The 22,214-nt window shown below is 58.0% G+C and overlaps 1 protein-coding gene across 1 annotated transcript in view; it reads right to left on the minus strand.

Annotated features, from left to right (window-relative positions):
- Positions 1 to 22,214, minus strand: part of Chd5 (chromodomain helicase DNA binding protein 5) — a 55,791-nt gene that overhangs the window by 30,112 nt on the left and 3,465 nt on the right. The window contains 8 exon segments of the mRNA XM_040734919.1: positions 676 to 897; positions 1,037 to 1,203; positions 2,106 to 2,229; positions 3,965 to 4,089; positions 5,861 to 6,099; positions 6,527 to 6,645; positions 9,016 to 9,195; positions 15,511 to 15,635. Of these exon segments, the coding sequence (XP_040590853.1) occupies positions 676 to 897; positions 1,037 to 1,203; positions 2,106 to 2,229; positions 3,965 to 4,089; positions 5,861 to 6,099; positions 6,527 to 6,645; positions 9,016 to 9,195; positions 15,511 to 15,635 (1,301 nt within the window).

Genomic DNA, 22,214 nt, shown 5'->3' on the forward strand with positions numbered 1-22,214 from the left:
CCATCAAAGGGGCTCTGCGTCCCCTACACAGACAGGGACACAGACACAGCATGGCCCAGGTGTATGCACAAGGCTGAGGGAGGCTGCGGAAGAGCCCAGAACCTATGGGGTGGGGCACCCAGTACTGGGGGACAGAAAATCTCCCACGTGGTGTCTTCAGATGCACACAGGGACTCCAGTCACGGGACTCGGGGACAACGTTCCTCTCTCCCTTCGTAAACTGAGACTCCAGGCTATGGGGCCACCCCTCTGTCCCTAACCCAGCCTGGGAACACCAGGTCCAGGGTGCCTAGGGACCGGAATCCAAGCGTGTGGCAAGCCACTATGCCTCCCTGAGCCTCGTTTTCCTGCTGAAGACGAGCTTGGGTGTAGCTCATGGGGTAAGATCTTGCCTGGCAGAGAGGCACTGGATTCCAAGCCCAAAATAATTTTTGACAAGTCCATCAAGGGATAGAGTTATAGCCCAGTGTGAGTCCTCTCGGGTTCAGTTCCCAGTAGGAATGCGTGGTTCTTAGCTCAGAATAAACTCTCAATCAACAGTCCTAGGGGGATTCGGAAGAGGGCAGGCTGGGTGGGTGAGTTTGATGGGGGCGTGGCCTGGGCCAGCAGAGGGCGGGCTCAGGGTCAGGTGGGCGGGGCGGGGCGGGGCGGGGCGGGGCAGGCGTTAACACTCACAGTACAGCGCGGGCAGAGCCATTCACCGTTCGGGATCTCGGGCAGCGGCGGGTTGAGGCAGTGCAGATGGTAGGAGGAGGGACAGGCGTCGCAGCACAGGAGCTCGCCACCGTCCTTGCACACGCGGCAGAACTCCATGTGATCGTCCTCCTCCTCCTCACAGCCGCCTTCCTCCTCCTCCTCGTCATCGTCCTTCGGCTCCCACTGGATCCCCTCCTTCTCCTGCGGGGGGGGGGGAGAGGACAAGGGTCCAGGTGGGTCAAGCTTGGGCGGGGCCTTCTCCCCCAGGCACCAGCCCCCCCCAGGCGATGGCGCGGTGCCCACCCCTCGCCCCCCGATCCGGCCCGCAGCCGCGGCTTACACAGTGTGGGCAGCTCCACTTGCCCTCGGGAGCCTTCTCCAGCTCCGGGTCCAGGCAGACCAGGTGGTAGGCCCTCGGGCACGTGTCACACAGAATGATCTCCCCGCCCTGCTGGCACACTTCACAGTAGTCCTGGTGGTCTGTCTCATAGCCGTCGCCGTCATCAACTGGGGGGGGGGAAGGGGGAGAGAGGCAGTGATGGGGGCCCGGCCTGCCACGCACAACCACAACCGTGCCCGCTGCCCCGGGGGGACAGGCTGGCCGCGTGGAAGGTGCTGCACCGATTCCAAGCGGATGCGTAGACAGACCCAAGGGAGTGAAGAGCTTATCGGGGGTGGCTGTGGAGTGTCAAGGCGGACAGATGGATAAAAAGGGAGGGAGGAAGGGAGGAAGGAAGGAAGAAAGGAAGGAAGGAAGGAAGGAAGGAAGGAAGGAAGGAAGGAAGGAAGGAAGGAAGGAAGGAAGGCCAGTGAGCACACAGGGAGAAAGACTAGCAGGGAGGGCGCACGCCTTTAATCCCAGAGCCTGGGAGGCAGAGGCAGGAGCATCTCTGTGAGTTCGAGACCAGCCCTGTCTACATAGCAAGTTCTAGACCAACTAGAGACGTAGTGAGACCCCCCCCCCGTCTCGCCAAAGGCCAAAGAGAGGAGGAGAGGGGAGGTGGGGGTTGGGTGTTTGGTGGGGTATTTGGTGGGGTAACTGATGGGGGATGGAGTGAGTTTAAGTGTCTCCTCCACTCCCCACTCTGCTAGGGCTTCTTACAGCTTTCTATTTCTCCCTGCCTAGGACAAGACAGTGGGCAAGGGTGGCTGAGGGAGCTCACGGAGGCTGCCTGGCTGAGACTGGGAGAGCCTGGGGCAAGAGGATGCCCTTCGACTCTGCACGCCCTCCCCGATCGTGGAAAAGCCCCGCCCCCTCAGAGAGAATCCCGCCCCCCAGGGAAGAACCCCGCCCCTCGGAGAGAATCCCGCCCCCCCAGAGGAACTCCGCCCCTCAGAGAAGAACTCCGCCCCTCGGAGGGAATCCCCGCCCCCCGAGAAGAACCCCGCCCCTCAGAGAGGACCCCTACTCCTCCTCTTCTTGCGCCTCCTCTTGCTCTTCTTGCCCAGAGCTGCCGAGCACTCTGAGCGCACGGAAGAGCTGTGGATGCTGGCATTGTCCAAATCTGACTCCTCACGCTCATCCTCTTCGCTCTGCAGGGAAGGAGATCGGGTTGACCGTTTGGGTAGGGCAGGGTCAGGAAGATCCACCACCCTCCTGCTCTCCAGTCCTCCGATGCCTCCACATTCCTGCTCCACACAGCTTCCCCAGGCTCTGACCTCCAACTGCCAAACTCCTACACATCCTTCAAGGGCCGCCCTAAGAACCCCTCCCCTAGGGAATCTCCATAGATCTCTCTGTCTCTCTCAGTGCACATGTCTGGTGGATTCATGGCTTCTTAGGAGCTGAGCGGGCCTGCTACACTTAGGACAGGGTCCTGCTCCTTCAAGAGCAGCCAACCCCACGACCTGGCACTTGCCCCCGTCCCCCAAGTGACACAGAAAAGCTTCAGCCCTCTTCTCTGCCCCTCCGCAGGGCTGGGAGATGTGACGTCTGCCCAGCAGGGGTGAGGTGAGAAGATGTCCCCATGGGGAGAGAAGGATGAGACACAGGCTAGGGGAGCCAGCCTGGTCAAACAGGCCACCTCCCAGGGCTCCACCCTCCGGGCACACCCGTGAAGGCCCAGCTGATCCCCGGGCTGCGGACAGCCCAGCCACAGACGAGCTCCCAGTCAACAAGGTGGCCAGATCTAAGCTCCATGGGCCCTTGGAAGAGTCCAGTCCACACCAATAACAGGGAAACTGAGGTGCGTGCAGGGCTTGGGAGAAGGGTGCAGGGCTCGCCTCAGTTGGCCCGGAAAATGAATGTGGCCCACACTCTGGTCAAAACAGCCCTCCCCTCACCCCCTTGTGCACATACAAGCACGCTCCCCGCCCCACTCTCTCTCTCACACACACACGATTCTCCACACACTCAACCATGCACATACATGCACACACACTCAAACATGCACACATATACACACACATATGCCCATGCACATTCAAACATGCACACACACCAAGAAACTCTTCTCCACACTCAACCATGCACACACACATGCACACACACCCACATGCACACACACTCAAACATGCACACACATGCTCACACTCACATACACACACTGAAACATGCACACACATGCATACACTGCACACACACATGCACACACTCAAGCATGCACACACACACATGCACACACTCACCGAGGAACCCTTCTTCCTCTGCACACACACATATGCACACACATAAACATGCACACACATGCACACACTCAAGCATGCACACACATGCTCACACTCACATACACACACTGAAACATGCACACACATGCACACACTCAAGTATGCACACACATGCTCACACTCACATACACACACTGAAACATGCACACACATGCATACACTGCACACACACACATGCACACACTCAAGCATGCACACACACATGCACACACTCACCGAGGAACCCTTCTTCCTCTGCACACACACATGCACACACATAAACATGCACACACATGCACACACTCAAGCATGCACACACACATGCTCACACTCAAGCATGCACACACATGCACACACACTCAAGCATGCACACACATGCACACACTGAAACATGCACACACATGCACACACTGCACACACACATGCACACACACTCAAGCATGCACACACACATGCACACACACCCACATGCACACACACTCAAGCATGCACACACATGCTCACACTCACATACACACACTGAAACATGCACACACACTCAAGCATGCACACACATGCACACACATAAACATGCACACACATGCACACACTCAAGCATGCATACACACATGCACACACTCACCGAGGAACCCTTCTTCCTCTTGCTGATCCCACCAAAGCGGAACTTGAGCCCCGCCGCCACTCGCTTGCCCCGCCCCTTTTTCTTGGAGTCTTTGGCGCCTTTGTTCTTCTTCCTCACGCCGGGCCCTGGGCATTGTGACAAGGGCTGCGGTGACCGACACTGTCACTGGTGGCCCATTCCCCCCCCCACCGCTTCACTGAGCCCCCAACACCCCAGTGAGGACCAGGCCACGTGTCCCCTCACCCCTTTTCTGGTGAGGAGACAGGCGCAGCCCCTGCCTAGGTCACACGGGGAGTAATGAGGACACCAGCCTGACTCTACTCTGTCTGTCTTGAACGCCGCATGCTGTCATCGGCTGTGGACACTAGGGAATGCCTACCAACTTGAGGACAGCCTCTACCCTAACCCAACTGACTTGCTTCCGAGGAGCCCCTCGGCTTCCGTGCCAGCAGGGCGGGCCGCCGAAGCAACTCTGCCCACCTGCCATCCGGGGTCCCTAGAGTCTCATCCTGGTAGCGAAAGCCAGGCCACGAGCCTCCCAAACCATGGGCTCAAGGCACCTCCCACGGCTACCCCCAACTTTCCTATCACCCCAGGCTACAGGCTGGAATCTTCGTGTGTGTGTGTGTGTGTGTGTGCGCGCGCGCGCGCGCGTGCGCGCGCGTGTGTGCAGCTGGCGCCACTTAGGGGATAACGACCCTGTCCCCATCCCAGCAGCCCATCCTGGGCTGCCAGAGGAAGGCATGGGGCAGGATCCACACCCCTGCCAGGTGGCCTTGCCCAGTTCTCCCATGGATACGCCACACTTGAGGATGTGAAGATGGGGACCGAGCTGCACCCAGGACGTGCCACAGAAAAGCTATTTGAATCTTTTGCGCTCTGAACCGGCCGCTCGGGGCATCAACGGTTATGTAGGAGAGATTGGGGGGGGTGACACAAAGATGGGACAGGAGGGTTGGGCGTTGGTGGCACACGCCTTTAATCCCAGCGCCTCGGGAGGCAGAGGCAGGCGGATCTCTGTGAGTTCGAGGTTCGAGGCCAGCCTGGTCTACAGAGCAGCCTCCAAAACAATACAGAGAAACCCTGTCTCAAAAAAACAAAAACAAAACAAAAAATATATATATATGGGACAGGAGAAGCAGGGAGCGCCAGGCACTCACCCACCAGGTACTCTCTGAGACATAAAATAGAGGTGCCAGACACGACACTCAGCGTTGTCCTGGACACCAAAACTCTGCGGGGCTGACACATGGGGTGCCCAGACTCCTCTCAGTCCATCAGAACACAGAACACAGAGTACAGAGGAGTTAAAGTCTCCAAGCCCTCGAGCACCAGAACTTCCCAAGCAGAAAAATCCTGCTTGCCCTCGCTCCCATCCCATCAGCCTGGAGTCAGACTGGACCTGGGCCTCCTTGCTAAATCCTTGCAGCCCCTGGTTTACACTCAGTCCTGAGACGTCCCTGCGCAGGGACTCGACACACAAAGCCCCTGACGCAGAAGGGGCTCCCATGAGAGGGTCAGAAGGCTAAGTCCACATTGCCCCAAACTTCTCTTAAGTCCAGGACTGGAGCTACTCCATCTGTGGACCTCCACAACCACAGCAGGGGCTGGGGTGGGCTGGAGTACGTGCACGCTGTGGACCACCCCCTCCCGCCCCCCATGCCCACAGAGTGTGGGGGTAGTTGGGCAGGTAGGTGTTAACTCCCAAAGACCCATCCACAACTCCTCCGCTCCCCCACTGTCCCCAACAGGAGACAGGACAGAAGAAAGGGGGGAATTAGCCTGAGGTCACAGAAAAGAGCGGGTCCTCCATAAGGAGAGCCCCCAGGATCAGGGCGGGGGGAGGGAGGCAGATCTGCCAGACAGGTCTCAGTGCCCACTCGCCCACAGCCTTACCCTTGCCCTCTTTGGTCTTGGCCTTGCGGATGGGCAGAGGTTGGGGCACCTGCTGGGGACTGACGGCCAGTGGAGGAGCGATGGTCACAGTCTCCACGGCGGCGGCCACAGCTGCCGCGGCCGCTGCCGCCGAGCTACCCTTAAATGGGTTGTTGGCGCTGAATTCTCGCCACTTGGCCCCCAAGACAGTCATCATTTTGGACATGGGGATCTTCGGGTTCTTCTTGGCAATGAGCGGCCTGTGGGGGGGGGGGAGACAGGAAGGTGAGGGAGGGACCACCCCGCCTCCCTACACCTGTGAGGTGTGGCCGGGCCCCACTATCCTGGCTAGAGAAACTGGGCAGAAAGCCGGACAGGGAAAAGACAAAGAATGACACCAGGGAGCACCCCATCACACTGTACGCTTCTGTCCGGGCTGCAGACCAGAGAGGAGCCTACAGCGGGCCCTTCCCCACAGGAGGACCCAGGACAGGGCCCTGTCATCTGCCATGCTAAGATGAAGGGATCCTGATCCCAAGCCCTTCCCAGGTCACTGGTTGCTCTGGTAACCCCTCACTAAGGAGCCCCGGCTGCCTCTCCGCCCACCTCCCCGCCCCTCGACTTGGTGTCCCTCAGGCAAGCACAACCCCCCCCCACCCCGGCCACAGCAGCCAGCCCCTGGCCCACCGGAGGAACTGGCTGAAAGCCTTGTAGTTGGTCAGCGTGTGGTAGTCTTCCTCTGAGAACAGGTAGTCGACATCATCAAGGCCCCACTCCGCCATGAGCTGCCCCGAGGACTTGGGCTCCTGCAGAGACACGGCCAGAGGTGGCATCAGGGGGCAGAGGCCTCTGGCCTGCCTCCTTGCTCTGAGAGAGGGGAGAGAAGGCAATCTGCAACCTAAGAACAGCTCTCACCTACCACTGGGGCACCAGAAGGCCTCGCCCACCTGTACCGCCGCCAACCCCGCCACCAGTGGCGTGTATCTCGGATGCCGGCGTGTGCAGGATGCTGTGAGTTTGAATGTTGACACTGGGGAAAGGTCACATGTGTTTCTCCACAAAGTGGAAAGCAGACGGCCAGGGGGAAACAGGCCAGAGACAAGCCCAGGCTGTTCTGGGAGAATGGGACAGAGCGATGGGACTGGGGCGGTGGCGAGTCCCAGATGAGGTTGTGATATCCCTAAGGGCCCTTGTGGGTGTTCAACAGGGCCATCCCAGAGGTCAGAGAGCTAGAGGACAAGATGGCCTAGTGGACAGGGATCAGATGAAAAGCTGGATATGGAGAAGTTCATAATTTATTTTTAATTTGAGTGACAGTGTCTCAGGGCTGTCCTGGAACTCGCTAGGTAGACCAGGCCAGCCTCGAATTCAGAGACCCTCCTGCCTCTACTGGGATTAAAGGCGTTTGCTACCACACCCAGCTATTTTTTTTAAAGATTTATTTATTTATTACATATACAGTATTTTGCCTACATGCCAGAAGAGGGCACCCAATTGAATTGTAGATGGTTGTGAGTCACCATGTGGTTGCTGGGAATTGAACTCAGGACCTTTGGAAGAACAGTCAGTGCTCTTAACCTCTGAGCCATCTCTCCAGCCCCACACCCAGCTATTTTAATTTTTACGTATATGAATGTTTTGTCTACAGTATGTCTCTGCACCACATGTAGACCTGCTTGACAGATCCCCCTGACACCAGAGCTGCAGTTGGGAGCCACAATTTGGGTGCTGGGAATTGAACTCAGGTCCTCTGGAAGAGCAGCCGGTGCTAACCATGGCTCTCCCAGATACCAGCAGCAGCGAGAGATAGACAGATTAGCTCACCCTTCTGCCTCAAGTCTCCTCATTCTGCCTCATACGTGCTTGGGAAAGGGATGAATGTCTTAGTGGCTGTTATTACAGAACCCACACCCCCCACACACACACACAGTCTCTTCCAGGTAAACTTGAGCTGTCCCCACCAACCCCAGCCTTCACCCATTAAGTCAATCAGCACAACACCCCCTTTCTCTGCCACAGTTCCTGACCTTGCCAGGGGACACAGACCTCCGCCCACAAAGGAGAGAAAGGAATGTTTACAGCCTTGGGTGACACCAGTGAATGCCAGGCAGAACCATCTGCCCTGACCCTTAAGTCCCCTTGGAAGCTGACTTCCAGTCCCTGCAGTGGAGGGCCACCCAGCTGGTGCACAAACCTTCCCTGGTCCCCAGTACCTATGTCCCAGAAAAAGCCCGCAATGCAAGAGTGCTTGGGAACCTGGTTCCACAACAGCTTAGAGGTAGTTCCATGGGGAACACCCTCCCATGGCCAACCTGCCCCCTAGGGAACACGCAGCCGTTCCTGAAGGCACCTCTAGGGAACACGGGCTGTCACTGGTACTCCTCAACAGCCCATGGAAGTTAATTTCCCAGAACTGTTCCCAAGGCTATTACCAGTCACAGCTGATTCACAGCACACCCACCAGTGACTAATGGGATCGTGCTGGGTGTCAGGACACCCCCAAGTAAGCACTGCTCCCCTAAGGACTCCAGTCTTCAATCATTCACAGCAAGCAGCCGCCCAACCGCGACTGTGTTGATGTTTACGGTGCCGCACCGTAGCTCACAGACTATTCCTGGTGACATGAGGTCGCCCACCCACACACCTCACAGCCCAGAGGATGGCCTCAGTTCAACTGTGATGCCCTGACTTGCTTTGTGACAAAAAAAAATGCTTATGTCCAAAGGACAGCCAGGCCCGTTACAGTCACAGCCGTGCAGCTCCAAGTTCATGGAGACTGGAGGAACGCCCACACGGGCAGAACTTCAGAGTGCACCAAGTACCCAGGCAGAGCTGGCCACTCGGGGGCTGCCCAGTGGTTCCCGACACCAAACACGAGCTCACATGGGTATCATTCTCTCCATGCATCATTCTCTGCAGAAACAGCTGCGTGCTCCGGTGGGCAAGCTGTGGCCAAGAGCAGTCCCAATCCATCAGCAAGACACCAGCACCCCACCCGCACCATGGTGGTGGCCACAAACTCCTAAGCTATCCCTGCCTCGCTGAGACTTCTCCCTACGGGTCCCTCCTGACCCATGCCTGACTTCCACGTGCAGAGAGCTCTGTGTGCACCCCCCGCCGACCCTGGCTCCAAGGACGCCTCCACCCTCCTGCCTGGCCCTGGTCCCAGCAGTTACCTTCAAACATCCGTCGTCGTTATCATCCTCGTCTTCATCCCTCTTTTTCCGCTTGGCTTTCTTCTCCTTCTTCTCCCTCAGCTTCTTCTTCTTCTTCTTGGTGGGGGAGTAATCGCTGCCTTCACTCTCTGACTTCTCTTCCAGATCCTCCTCGTTCTCCGACAGCTCGTCATTGCTCCCCTGGAAAAGACGGGGGGAACGGTGAGGGTACCGGACACCCCGGAACGTCGGAGACCTGGGGCAGCAGGGCCTGCCATGTAAGTTGCTCAGCCGCCACCGTCTTCCTCCACCCGCGGCGCACTGAAGAGCGGGCATGAGCAGAGGTGACTGACTGAATGGCAGAGGTCATCTTGACTGAAACCAGAATTCCCCGGGGCAGGTGAAGGGTGGTGTGGCGAGCCCTGGGCAAGCTCGGCTTCTGCTTCGGACGTGGTGGATGTTGGAAGCGTGATGGCAACTCCCGGTAGAGGCCATGATGACCAGAGTAGAAAACCAAAGTATACGAGAAAAAGCTCCAAGCGGGAGCTGATCCATCCTCCCGCACCCTTTAGTCAAGTGAAGCCTGAGATTAAGGGGCGCCATGAGGACCAGCTCTCCAGAGGCCACCACGGTACAAGCCTGTTTCCAGGGCAGCCACTCCATCTCAATGGTAGAAAAGGTAAATTAGGCAGCTCTTCAAATTGACTCCTTGATTTTGTTTCCTGACTGTACAAGCAGAAAATGGCCCATTTATATGGAGATGAGGGTGTTTACAGGCAAAGCATGCCCCACCAGAAGGATACTGTCCCTGGAAGCAAACAGTTTGCCTGTGACTTGGAGGCCAGTGAACAGGCAGGGCCCCGTCCTCTCCTACACTGGTCTGCAGGGGGAAGGCTAGCCTTGTGATTGCTATGAGGACAGGCATGAGGAGAGATGGGGGAGAGCCGTAAGTACGGAGAACGCGCTATGAAAACAGCAGTTAGGGAGAGGGAAGGAGAAAAAAGCAGAGAGGGAGAGGAGATGATGGGAGACTCAGGGGAGGGGCAGCAGGGTCTGTCTGGAGAATCTGGGGGGGCCTCGACATTCTCTTACGTTTCCCAGGAGAGAACCTCCAAGCCAGCATGCCCTATCAGTTAGCCGAGGTTGGGCATGTCAATGAAGGGGCGTGCCCCCGCAGTCCGGCTGGAAGGACCCCCCACCCATATGCTCTCCTGGAAGCCCAGCTCAGTCCCCCCTCTAAGAGCCCTGCCCTCGAACCTGTCACCTGCTAACCAATCACCACATCAGCACACTGCCAAGGCCTCCTTGCTTTCCAAAGAATACTAGCTCTGATCTGCAGCCATGAGACAGCTCCCAGCTCCCACAGCTAGCAGTGATACGGAACCCTAAAGCCACAGTTCCCAGGCTATGTCATGGAAAAGTGGGAGTCAGATGGGGACATCCCTTTCCCCCAGGTGACAGAGACCAGCCAGTTCTCCCAGACGATGTCCATGAGATCTGAGAGCTCCAGCCCTCGCCCCAAAAAGGATGAGATAGAGGGCGTCATGTGCTTCAGCACCACAGACAGCAGCCTGCCCCAGAGAAGGAAGCCCAGGGACTCCACCGCAATAGCGGCCAGACGACCCAGGATGGAGTCTTGCATGGCCCTGCCCATGGGTCTTTGATAGCCTGGGACACGTGAGGGTCATCCTGGCAACCTGAACCTCCAGCTCTCCCATCTGCGCAACGATGACAGGGACCAGGGCAGGGGACCCTGCACACGGAGGCCCTGGCGTGGAGATGCCATGCTCAGAGACTGGGGTGGTGTCATGCCCCGGCAGGGGAACCTTAGCCAGAGCAGTCTGCGTTCAGAACCACAGGCGCCCTTTACTCCTGATACAACTGGACCACACCCAGGCAGACAACACCCCCAAAATGCTTGGAGGGCAGAGATAAGGGCAGAGGCAACACAGGTCCTGCCGCCCCGTTTTCTACCCACTGGGACAGGGCCAAAGTCAGACACGTGGGTCACCGGCATAGCATGGGTAGACAGCATGACGCTGCCTGGTAGCTGGCCAGAGCATGCCCCCTGGGAAGAAGACAGCGCCATATCCGGGGTGCAGGAAAGACAAGGAGTGGCCAGCAAAGAGGGAGGCGGGAAAACGCCTCCAGCAGACCACAGCGTCTGGCAGAAGCAGCAGCAGCCGCCTGTGTGCGGCACTGACGGGGCGGGGCTCGGCTGAAGCTGAGAGCCTGGCCTCGATTCCTCCAAAGGAAGCTCCAGAGCTGAAGGAGGGCAGTCAACTGAGCTTCTGGAAGCCCAGGCAGGGTGGATCTCAGGCCGGGCGCCCCTTTCCTCCAGCCAACCACCAAAGCATTGGCGCCGGAGGATGCCCACCTCTTGAATTCCATCCCTGGGGAGAGAAGACTCTGACCTCCAGCCCCCAGCCCATGTCTCTCCTCCCTCTTGCCCCACCTCTTCCAAATAAAGCCGGCATGGCCCGGGCCACTCCCACATCCAGGTCCTCACACGACAGTGCAGGGAGAGTGAGTCTAGCCCAGCAGAACTTGCACCAACTGCCTCCACACTTCTACTACTGGGCCTCTTCCGTCCCCCGACACGGCGTGAAAACATCCTGCCTCACAGAGAAGACGGTGATGGGGGAACACTGTAACTGGATCTGGGAAGCATCCCCAGAGGAGCCATCGGCAGGACCACTGGGGGCAACGATGTCACCAGAGAGAAGGGTAAAAACCGGCCAAGAACCAGATGAGGGGGGAACCGCTCGGTGTCTTGGAACTTATAGGGTGCACACCTTTAATCCCAACCCTTAGGAAGCAAAGGCGGGTGGATCTCTGAGTTTGAGGTCAGCCTGGCTTACAGACCAAATCCCGGGCCACCTAGTGAGACCCCGTCTTAAAAAAAAAAAAAGAAACTTACAGGGGGAAGGGGACGATGAGGAGGTGATCCCGCACCCGACTCAGGAAGGAGACACAGACCAATAGCTCTAATGACTCCCACAAACCAACCTCTGCCCTAAGGTCTGAGAGAAGAGACCCAAGGCCCATAGCAGGCTGTGTGACCTTGGCGCCGTCATTCGCGGACACAGTCCTGGGTGTGACTGTGAGTGGCGCGCTAGTGGCTGTGAGAAGAACTTTAGGGTTACACACGCAAGGCACCTCGAGATGCCACACCCAAGCTGAGGGAGAAGAGGGGTCTCCACTTGGAGCCCCTTTGCCTGCTGAGGGCAGAGCACGGTGGGGACCCCGGGTGGGCAGCCCTGATGCACCCTTTCTCTCTCTCTCTTCCCCACTCCTCGGTTCCCGAATCCAGGCCTCCTATCTCATCTCGCTCCCCTCTCCCTTCTACGCCCAGCACACGCACCGCGGTCTCCTGAAAAATAAAATAAAATAAAGCGCTTGAGCTCAAGGGAAGGACTTGGGGAGCCGGGTCATTCTCAACTTAGGGTCCCTGCAAGACACGGGAGAGGGAAGAATGAAATATGAGCCTTCCCATTCACCAGTGTTATAAACAGTTATAATTTAGCACTGAATAATTGGTTGCTATGGCAACGGCTGCAGCACAGGTTGAAATCAGTTCTCCCTCTCCTGCGCTCCGGTCTGACAGGGGGGAGCTTCATCTACATACGCTCAGGTTTCCGGCAGCAGCCCGGTTATTTTATGTAAATCAGAACCCACAGCTTTGCTGCTAGCTTGCCCTACACACACGCACACGCACACACACACACACACACACACGCACGCACACACACACACACACACGCGCACACACACACACGCACAACCACTGCTGAGAGCCCACCTGCTCCGTCCCCCTCTGCGCCTCAGAGTCACCTGGTGGGGAGGGGAGGGGGGATGCAGTGGTGGGGTCGGGGAGGAAGGGGGATTCCCACACCGTGATCCAGGGCTTGGGGCGGGCGGGCCGGCAGAGCCTCCTCTTTGTAAATAGCTACACGCTGCCACCCCCACCCCCGGAGCTCGTAGCTGGGGTGAGCGGAGCTGGGGGCGGGGGTGGGGGGCGGGGAGGATGGATGAAGGGGGAGGGAGCACTCCCGGCCCCACGGTCAGCCTCGGCGCTCCCGCTCACTCCGCATCTGGAAGGCTTGTCTACCCAGTGCTCCACACCCCCCCCCTTGGAAAGAAGCGCGACCCTCGTCTCAAGGAGAGGCGACGGGGGCGAAGGAGGGAGTGGAAGAGAGAGGGGAGGGGAGGGGAGACGGAGAGGAGGGATTAATGAGACACTGAAAAGAGGCGCTGGCCAGAGGGAGGACCCTGACCGCAGAACCAGAGGAAGGCAGGGCAGAGAGCAACGGACACGTCGCCTGCGGACTGGGATCCCGGGAAGACAAAAACAGCCTTCCTCGGCCTTGGAGGCCACCAGACACCCCCACACAGCCCCACGCCCTCCCTGCCTCCAGCCTCCTTCCTAGCCAGAGCCTGCGCCCAGGAAGGAGTCAGAAGAAAGCCAGCCAGCCCTGCTTAGTACGGAAAGCCCCACACCCACCCACCCACCCACCCCACCCACGCAGAGGAACCCCGGCTGGGCATTGTATCTACAAGCGGATGGTCCCAGCCCACGGTCTGACACTTGAGAGCAAGTGGGGGAGGCCCTGTCCTCTGCCATGAGGTCAGGGGTTGGGGAGAACCCTCGAGGCTAAGAACAGAGACAGCTGGAGTGAGACTTCACATCCCCAAACAGGAAGTCTGGGGACCTGGATCCCAGGGCCTCACAGAACCTATCCACTGCCCAGCCGTGGGGAGATCTGCGGGGCCGAGGGCTGTGACCAGTAGGAGGCAGTGGCTGCAGTAAGAGACTCTGGGGTCTGTGTCAAGGGGCCAGTTTCCCAGTACCGCCTCCAGTGGGGGGTGGTCTCCCAGCACAGGGTCCTGCTCCCACATCCTGCCTCCACTTCCTCCTCTGGATAACGGGGACAGAATGCTTCATGACACCTTAGAGTACAGGTCTGTGAGCCAAAACCCTCGACAGCTGGCTTCCTTCCTCCCTGCTGGAGACAGACTTGCCCTGCGGTAAGGTGGTGCTGCCGTGGGGTGTTCTGGGAGGAGACAATCACATCGATCCTAGACAACGTGCCAGACTACAGAGAGCCTTGACAGGTGTAGTCAGCTGAGGGGTCAGAGAGACTCCAGGGGAACAAAGAGTGGTGCACACACACGTGCACACACGCATGCACACAAACACACACAGGCGCGCACACACGTGTGCACACACCCAGCAAGAGATGTGACAAAGATGCAAAGCCCGGGAGGGGCTGGGGTAGGATAGGAGGGGCCGCTGGGCAGCTTGGGGGCAGCTTGGGGTAGTGGGGGTGCCCTATGCTGCTGAGGTAGGGAACCCTTAGGTTAGGTTGTTCTCACAGTCCCAGGAGAGGAGAAAACAGGCAGGCTGCAGGTTGAATTTGGGTCCCCTCAGGTGCCCTTGACCTTCTCCACAGCCATCTCTTGGGTACAGACACTTGCAGGGCCACCGTCCCCAACACGGGGAAAGTGAAGAGGAGAGAGTCGAGCCAGGCAGGGGCTCTCACCCACCTCTTGTGGCCGTTTTCCCTCCTCCAGGTTCTCCTCCTCTTCTACCCCGGCCTACATTCTGGAGCCCAACCAGCTCAGTTTTACAGAGGGACAGGTAAGAGGCTGTCACTGCCTTCAGTGGACCTCTGCGCACCTCTGCTTCCTCACTTAGAAGGAGAGGTGGGGGGGGTACATGTGTGTATATGTGTGTGTATATGTGTGTGTATATGTGTGTGTACATGTGTGTGTATGTGTGCTCTACCTCCTGGCAGGGCTGCCTGGAGACGCAGGAGGTGACAAGACAGAACAGTCTTTTTTTTTTTTTTTTTGGTTTTTCTGAGACAGGGTTTCTCTGTGGCTTTGGAGGCTGCCCTGGAACTCGCTCTGTAGACCAGGCTGGCTCGAACTCACAGAGATCCACCTGCCTCTGCCTCCCCAATGCTGGGATTAAAGGCGTGCGCCACCACCGCCCGGCGGCAGAACGGCAGAGCAGCCTTAATGTCAGCCACCTCACCCTTCAGCCTTGACTCCCAGCATCTGCTATACAGAGCCACCAAGAACCAGGAAGTAAAAAAAATGGGAACATTAAAGCCACCAGGCCTAAGCACAGCCTCTACACACACAGCCCATTCCTCACGGGAGCCTCCTTGTGTTCCTCTGACTGTCTCTGCTCTCAGTAGGATTCACTGAGGAGGATGAGGCTCCAGCAGAGCAGCCAGAGAGGGGACAGACAGCTGTGCTGCCAGGGGCCAGGCTGAGACTTGCAGAGCAGGGCAGGGAGGCAGCCAGTGGAGAGCTCAGGACAGGACAGCTGACCCTCCCACCTCCCTAAGAAGCAGGGCTTGCCATTTCCACCTCGGGGAGGCCTCGGCATGGCCCAGCCCCAAGTGTCCATTTCCGCCTGGGGGGGAGGGGGGCTCGGCATGGCACAGGCACAGGTGTCCAGGGACTGCAGCACAAGGTCTGAGCCGGCCCACCCACAAGTCTCACCTCCTTCTTCTTCCGCTTCCCTTTGGGCTTGCTGTCTTTCAGCTTCTTAGGCTTCTTCTTGGGAAGGCTCACGGGCTCTGCAGGGAAGAAATCCTCGAAGCCTTCAAGGCCGCCATCGTCTTCTTCTGCAGGGGTTAGAAGGGAGAAAGGTCACCCTTCACAGTTTTAGCCCAGAACCAGGGACACAGAACCAGAGGGAGGCCACGGGACCCCAGCAATGCCAGGTCACAGCCATCGTGACCACACTCCCGGGCCAAGGAACAACTGTCATGTCTACCCTGGTGGGCAGCACAAGTCACCTCCCCTCTCTGCCCCCCCCCCGCCCTGTGTAAGAAGGAACAATAATCGTTGGGTGGTGGCGGCACACATCCTTAACCCAGCACTTGGGAGGCAGAATCAGGAGGATGTCTGTGTTTGAGGCCAGCCTGGTCTACAGAGCTGGCTCCAAAGCTACAGAGAAACCTTGTCTTGAAGGAAGGAAGGAAGGAAGGAAGGAAGGAAGGAAGGAAGGAAGGAAGGAAGGAAGGAAGGAAGGAAGGAAGGAAGGAAGGAAGAGGACAATAATCACCTGGTCCTGAACCCAACAAGCAAATGTCTAATCTGGTGTCCTTAATGGCCTCATGGAACATCAAAGTCATCGCCAGCTGGCCCAGGGAAGGCGGGGGCCCAGGAGAGTCCAAGCTGAGTAAGGCCTATCTTTCCCTCCAGAGGTCCAAGCACAGCTGAGGTGTGGCTCTCAGATGCAGGATGATAAAGGACCAGGTCCCATCAGCCAGAGACTTGATAGAACCCTCTTAATGAGGGATTCATGACTACACTGCTTCCCCTGCCCAGCCCCGTGCAGGGGACCAACACACGTGACCAACCTAGATGCACAGGGCTCCAGGATGCCAAGCCCATTCCACATGTGTGTTCTCCAGAACTGCCCGTGAATCCCAAATTCTCTCAGTGGCTTCAAGAATTAAAGGCCAAACACCAGACATGACTGAGCATGCCTGTGACCCCAGCATCGGGGACAGCCTGCTAGCCACCCAGCCTAGCCAAACTAGGGAACCTACAGTCCAGTCTGAAGGTAACAGTGATAGAGAAGAAATCTGATGTCTTCCTGTGGCCTCCACATGTGCACACACACACACACCCTCAGGAGTGCACACACACACTCTCTCTCAGGAGTGCACACACACTGTCTCTCAGGAGTGCACACACACACCCTCAGGAGTGCACACACACACACCCTCAGGAGTGCACACACACACACACACCCTCAGGAGTGCACACACACTCTCAGGAGTGCACACACACACACCCTCAGGAGTGCACACACACACACACCCTCAGGAGTGCACACACACTCTCAGGAGTGCACACACACACCCTCAGGAGTGCACACACTCTCAGGAGTGCACACACACACCCTCAGGAGTGCACACACACCCTCAGGAGTGCACACACACACACCCTCAGGAGTGCACACACACACCCTCAGGAGTACACACACACACCCTCAGGAGTGCACACACACTCTCTCAGGAATGCACACACACTCTCTCAGGAGTGCACACACACACCCTCAGGAGTGCACACACACACACCCTCAGGAGTGCACACACACTCTCAGGAGTGCACACACACACACCCTCAGGAGTGCACACACACCCTCAGGAGTGCACACACACACCCTCAGGAGTGCACACACACACACCCTCAGGAGTGCACACACACTCTCAGGAGTGCACACACACAACCCTCAGGAGTGCACACACACTCTCAGGAGTGCACACACACGCTCAGGAGTGCACACACACACACAGCCTCAGGAGTACACACACACACACCCTCAGGAGTGCACACACACACCCTCAGGAGTGCACACACGCTCTCTCAGGAGTGCACACACACACTCTCAGGAGTGCACACACACACACCCTCAGGAGTGCACACACACAACCATACCCTCAGGTGGACACACCACATACACAACTTTTTAAAATTTACAGGCCAAGAGGGAAGAGGGTGAGCTTAGGGGCTGGAGTCATTTAAAAGGTGGCTAGTGGTTCCAGGTTACCCCAAAAAGAGGCAGGTAAGCCTGCCGCAGCTCACCCTCAACCTAGGAGGGGCCTTCTGTTCTGGGGTGACACGGAACCTGACTGAGCTGGGAGGGACCTGACTCTTACCCTCTGGGGAAATCCAAGTTGAACCAGTGTTCCCATTCATCAGACATGACCTCGGAGGTGAGGTGGCAAGGGTTATCTCACGGACATGGCAGCAAGAACCAAACCACCCAGAGTAGAGAGAGATGACCATGGGGGGGGCAATGGACAGAGAGATGGCCACCCAGGGGGACAAAGGAGGCTCCCAGAATAAAGTAGCTCCAGGACCATAAGAGAGCAAGCCTACTTCACCAGCCCATAACCTGGGTGCCTCGGCAGGCCCCTCCTGCCCCAGTGAGGGGCTGGGGGTGGCCAGAGGACTACAGAGGAGTCTATGCCTCACATGTACGCATAGAGAGGAAACATCCCTTTCTCAGATCCCACACAAGCTGCCTGCCCACCTTTGACCCCTTGATTCCCAGAGCCCGTGGAAGACAGGTCCCCACTGGGTCCGTCCGGCTCCCTGAACAAGGTGGCCAACTTTAGACACACATATCTCACTCTCGGAGGACAAACAGTGTCTCCAGTGGCTAAGAAGATTCCCCACATGCACACAAAGTATACACAGTCAGTCTGTATCTGTACAGCCCCCCTTGCTGGGTCAAGGTACCCCTCAGCACCAGGACCCCGTCTCCCAGGGACAAGGCCTGGCTGCCAATGCCGCTCGCCAGAGTCTGCAGGGAAGGGATGGAGCGTGCACCCTGGACGGAGCGTACAAAGGTTCCAGCCCCTCCCTACTGTCAGAATGGGAACTCGGGAAAGCAGCCAGCAGACGGAGAGGAGGAGGCAGACTCCGGGCAGGACTGGAAGCTGCTGCAACTTGGCGGCCTTGGCCAAATGCAGGTCACCCCTGGAGGACCACCACAGTACATGCCAACCTACGGGGAGGGGCGCTGCCGGGGCAGGGTCCGTGAGGCGGGCACAGCTACTGTGGTCTTGGCAAGACTCCAGAGCACGGGGAGTGGACGGCGGGGCCATTCCTTACGTGGGCCAGGAATCCAAGCTGGGGCCAGGTGATGTTGGAAATAATGCACCCTGGTCCCCTGAGCCCTGATGTGCCAGCCAGAGGCAGTGAAAATGCACAGAGAGGCCCTCAGTGTCATCTTGGCGTGAAGGGGTCTTGGCAACGGCGCTGAGGACGGCAGGAGGCCAGGCTGGAGTAGCCAACTGGATTCCCATCCACACCTGTGTGTTCTCCCAGCAGCGCAGATGCCACCCAAACAGAAGCACCCCAGCCCCTGGGAGCGCGCCACACCCTTTATAGTTATATAACAGGCTGATGCAATCTCAAGGGACCCTTCTCCCTCCTGTCTCCACCCAGCAGGGGAATTCCCCCCTACCCCCTGCTTAGGAAGCCAGCCTGGCACATGCTCCCCCACTGACCAGCAGGAGGCGGAGGCCCACAGGTGGCTAGGAATGTTCTAGAAGGAAGCCCGTGACCCCACTGGTGGAAACAGAAGAGGTCAAGGAGGAGCTCATCCAGAACAAACACAGACCCCACGTCCATAAACAGCTCCCTTCTTCCTCCACAAGAAAACCCCACAGTCCAAGCCCTGCCCGATTAATTAAAAGGAAAAAAATAATAATAAAATACATCTCCCTCCAGGAAATTTCCAGAGCCGGTGCGTGATGGGGGACCCAGCTCTGACCACGCCCATCCCCAGCAGGCACTTCCTGTCCCCACTTGGCTTTCTGGTGGCCCTGAGGACACCTCAGGTCTGTGACACTGGATCCCACCCCACCTCAACACCTAGACCTCACTGGCAATGCAGCCCTCTCTTCCCAGATGGGCCGTCCCCCTCCTTAGCAACAGGTCCTGAGGCTTCTAAAAATCAAGTCACCCCACCGTCAGCCACGCCCAAGTCTCAAGCTTGTGGGGTCATCCCTGTTCTTCCTTCCCACGGCCCCATCGGCCAGGGGCAGGTCAGAGGCAGTTTGTAAAACCAGGGCCAGTCGCAGGAGACAGGACTCCGCTACCCCTGAGCGAGGGGACCCAGGGTGGGGGCAGCCAGCCCATAAAACAGTTTGTCCTGCCAATTCCCAGCCCCTGGAGGCTGCCCCACTGCCCCTGCTGGATGTACCCTCAAACACCAGCCAGCCCCGCCCTAGGGCCCGGAGGCTCCATCGATCCGAGCCAGCTATAATTAGGACCATTAGCCTGGTAACTCCTCACATCTTAAGGCCTGAGGAGGAGCAAGGGAGGCTACTTCCGAGACTTGGGGTGGCGGGAGACAGCATGAGGGTGAGTGACAGGGTGAGGGCCAGGGTCGGAGGACAGAATCGGGCAGGGTAAAGGCACAGCTTCCAAAGCTTTTTTTTTTTTTTTTTCTGATCCCTGCTGGCTGCCTTCCCCAGCTGCAGCCTGGTGAGCCGGCTGGCTCTTCCCCGCTACTAAGTGACAGCAGTGACACGGAGCCGGGTGTGGTTGGTGGCGGCACAGGCCTCTGATCTCCCCACTGCGCAGTCTGAGGCAGGGTGATGTCAAAGTTCCAACACGTCCTGGGCCACAAAGCACGAAGGCCTTGCCTGATAACACAAGAAGATCCTGCAGTTTACAGCTGTGGGACTCGGAGGACCTCTGCAACCTCCCACGGCCGCCGGGAGCACAGCCAGGCGGCCACCCAGACGAGAGACACGTACATACCAGTCAGTATGTGAGCCCTCCCCTAGCTCTGCCCTCCAGGCCGTGGACCTGCCCAGAGACCGGTAGGTATTTCAGCAGTGTGACCTTGTGGGCCAAGCTCAGGACTGTACCCCAGGACCACTGAAGCGGCTAAGGCCGGCTCTGGATCGGGGTTGCCAGAGTCTAAGAGGTGGGGGTGCTGTGCAGATCAGGTCAGATCTGGGGACCCCCCCCCAGGGTCCAGGCCCTGCCTCCTCTGAGGAAGAACAAGACCCCAGGAAGCTTTTCCAACAGGGAGAAGTTAGTGTCCTCTGACTCAGTCAGTGGGAGGACTAGGGGGTCAGAGCTGGGGACAAGATCTCCACCACCAAAATCTCAGGAGAGCAAATCAGCCAGTGGTGAGAGCCACCAGCTTAGTCCACCACCCTGCCCAGAACCCAGGGAGTAAGGGCTCCTTGTGTTTCCAGCCCCCACAGTAGGGAACAGGGCCACCTAGTGGTCAGGAGGGAACAGGGCCACCTGAGAAGCCTAAGGGCTTCAAACTACCACCCCTTCCTGACCAGCGGCCCCAGTGACTGTCCCACCGACCATTTCTTCATCTGTGAAATGGGTTGATGCTTCACCTCCCTCCTGGGCAACAGAAAGACGCGGGGTTGTGAAAACACGGGACCCCGATGCTGGGTGCCGCTCAGCGATGCCGAAAGAACCCACAAGGGGTCACAGAGTGGAGGTACCCCGGGGGGCCGGTACTTCTGGACAGTGAAAAGCCGAACCCAAGTTCTCATTCATCTCTGGGCCTCCCCTCCCCACCCCGCCCCACGGCCCGGGCCCTCAGCCGGACCCTGAGCAGCGCTAACCATAACCCAAGAAGCGATTAATAATTTATTTATGACATTTAACAAAACCCAGACATCACCTCATTGGCATCTCATGAAAGGAAGAGGCAGTCCAGAGAGCCAGCAGAGGAGAGGCGTGGAGGGGGTGGCTCTTACACTCTAAGTGACTGGGGCCTGGGAAAGCGAGAACGGCCTGGGGAAGCAGGGAGACGCCTCCAGGCAGGTTGCAGGGCACGGGTGGGTGGGAAGAGAGAGCTAAGGAGTAGAAGACATGGAGAAACCACGGGGACAAGATAGAGGCAGAGACACCAGGCAGAGTAAACACAGACCCAGGAAGGACCAGAGCAGGAGACGACGGCGGAGGAGGGAGGGGCGGGGAGAGATAAAGACGGAATCACGGAGACAAAACAGTCTCAGAGGTTCTTCTGCAGGAGCCCTAAGCCGGGCGGGCGGTGGTAGCGCACGCCCTTTAAACACAGCACTCGGGAGGCAGAGGCAGGAGGGTCTCTGTGAACCGGAGGCCAGCCTGGTCTACCGAGCGAGTTCTAGGACGGCCAGAGCTACACAGTGGGACCTTGCCAAACAAACAAAGACACACCCCCCCCCCCCAGAAAGTCAGACAGACGACATGCACTGCTCGGCACTTGGGTCAGAGATATCCCAGACATCTGTGTTGAGAAGGTGGACGGGACGGACGGCAGAAAGTCGAATGGGGAGTGGGCAGATGGGACCCAAACAGGCGGATAAACGGATGGTAGATGACTGGGTGGATCCATGAAGCCTGGAGGGTGCATGGGTGTAGAGCTGGGGGACAGGTGGGTGGTGGGGTGGATGGGCAGAAGGATAAATGGGTGGATGGTAAAGAATGATATACGGTAGGTGGAGAGGTGAAAGGTTAGTGAAGGCTGGCGCATGGGTGGATGGATGGATGGATGATGGATGATGGATGGATGGATGATGGATGATGGATGGATGATGGATGGATGATGGATGGATGATGGATGGATGATGGATGATGGATGATGGATGGATGATGGATGGATGATGGATGGATGATGGATGATGGATGATGGATGATGGATGGATGATGGATGG

This window comes from Mesocricetus auratus, unplaced genomic scaffold (assembly GCF_017639785.1).
Source record: "Mesocricetus auratus isolate SY011 unplaced genomic scaffold, BCM_Maur_2.0 Super-Scaffold_100042, whole genome shotgun sequence".
NCBI lineage: Eukaryota > Metazoa > Chordata > Mammalia > Rodentia > Cricetidae > Mesocricetus > Mesocricetus auratus.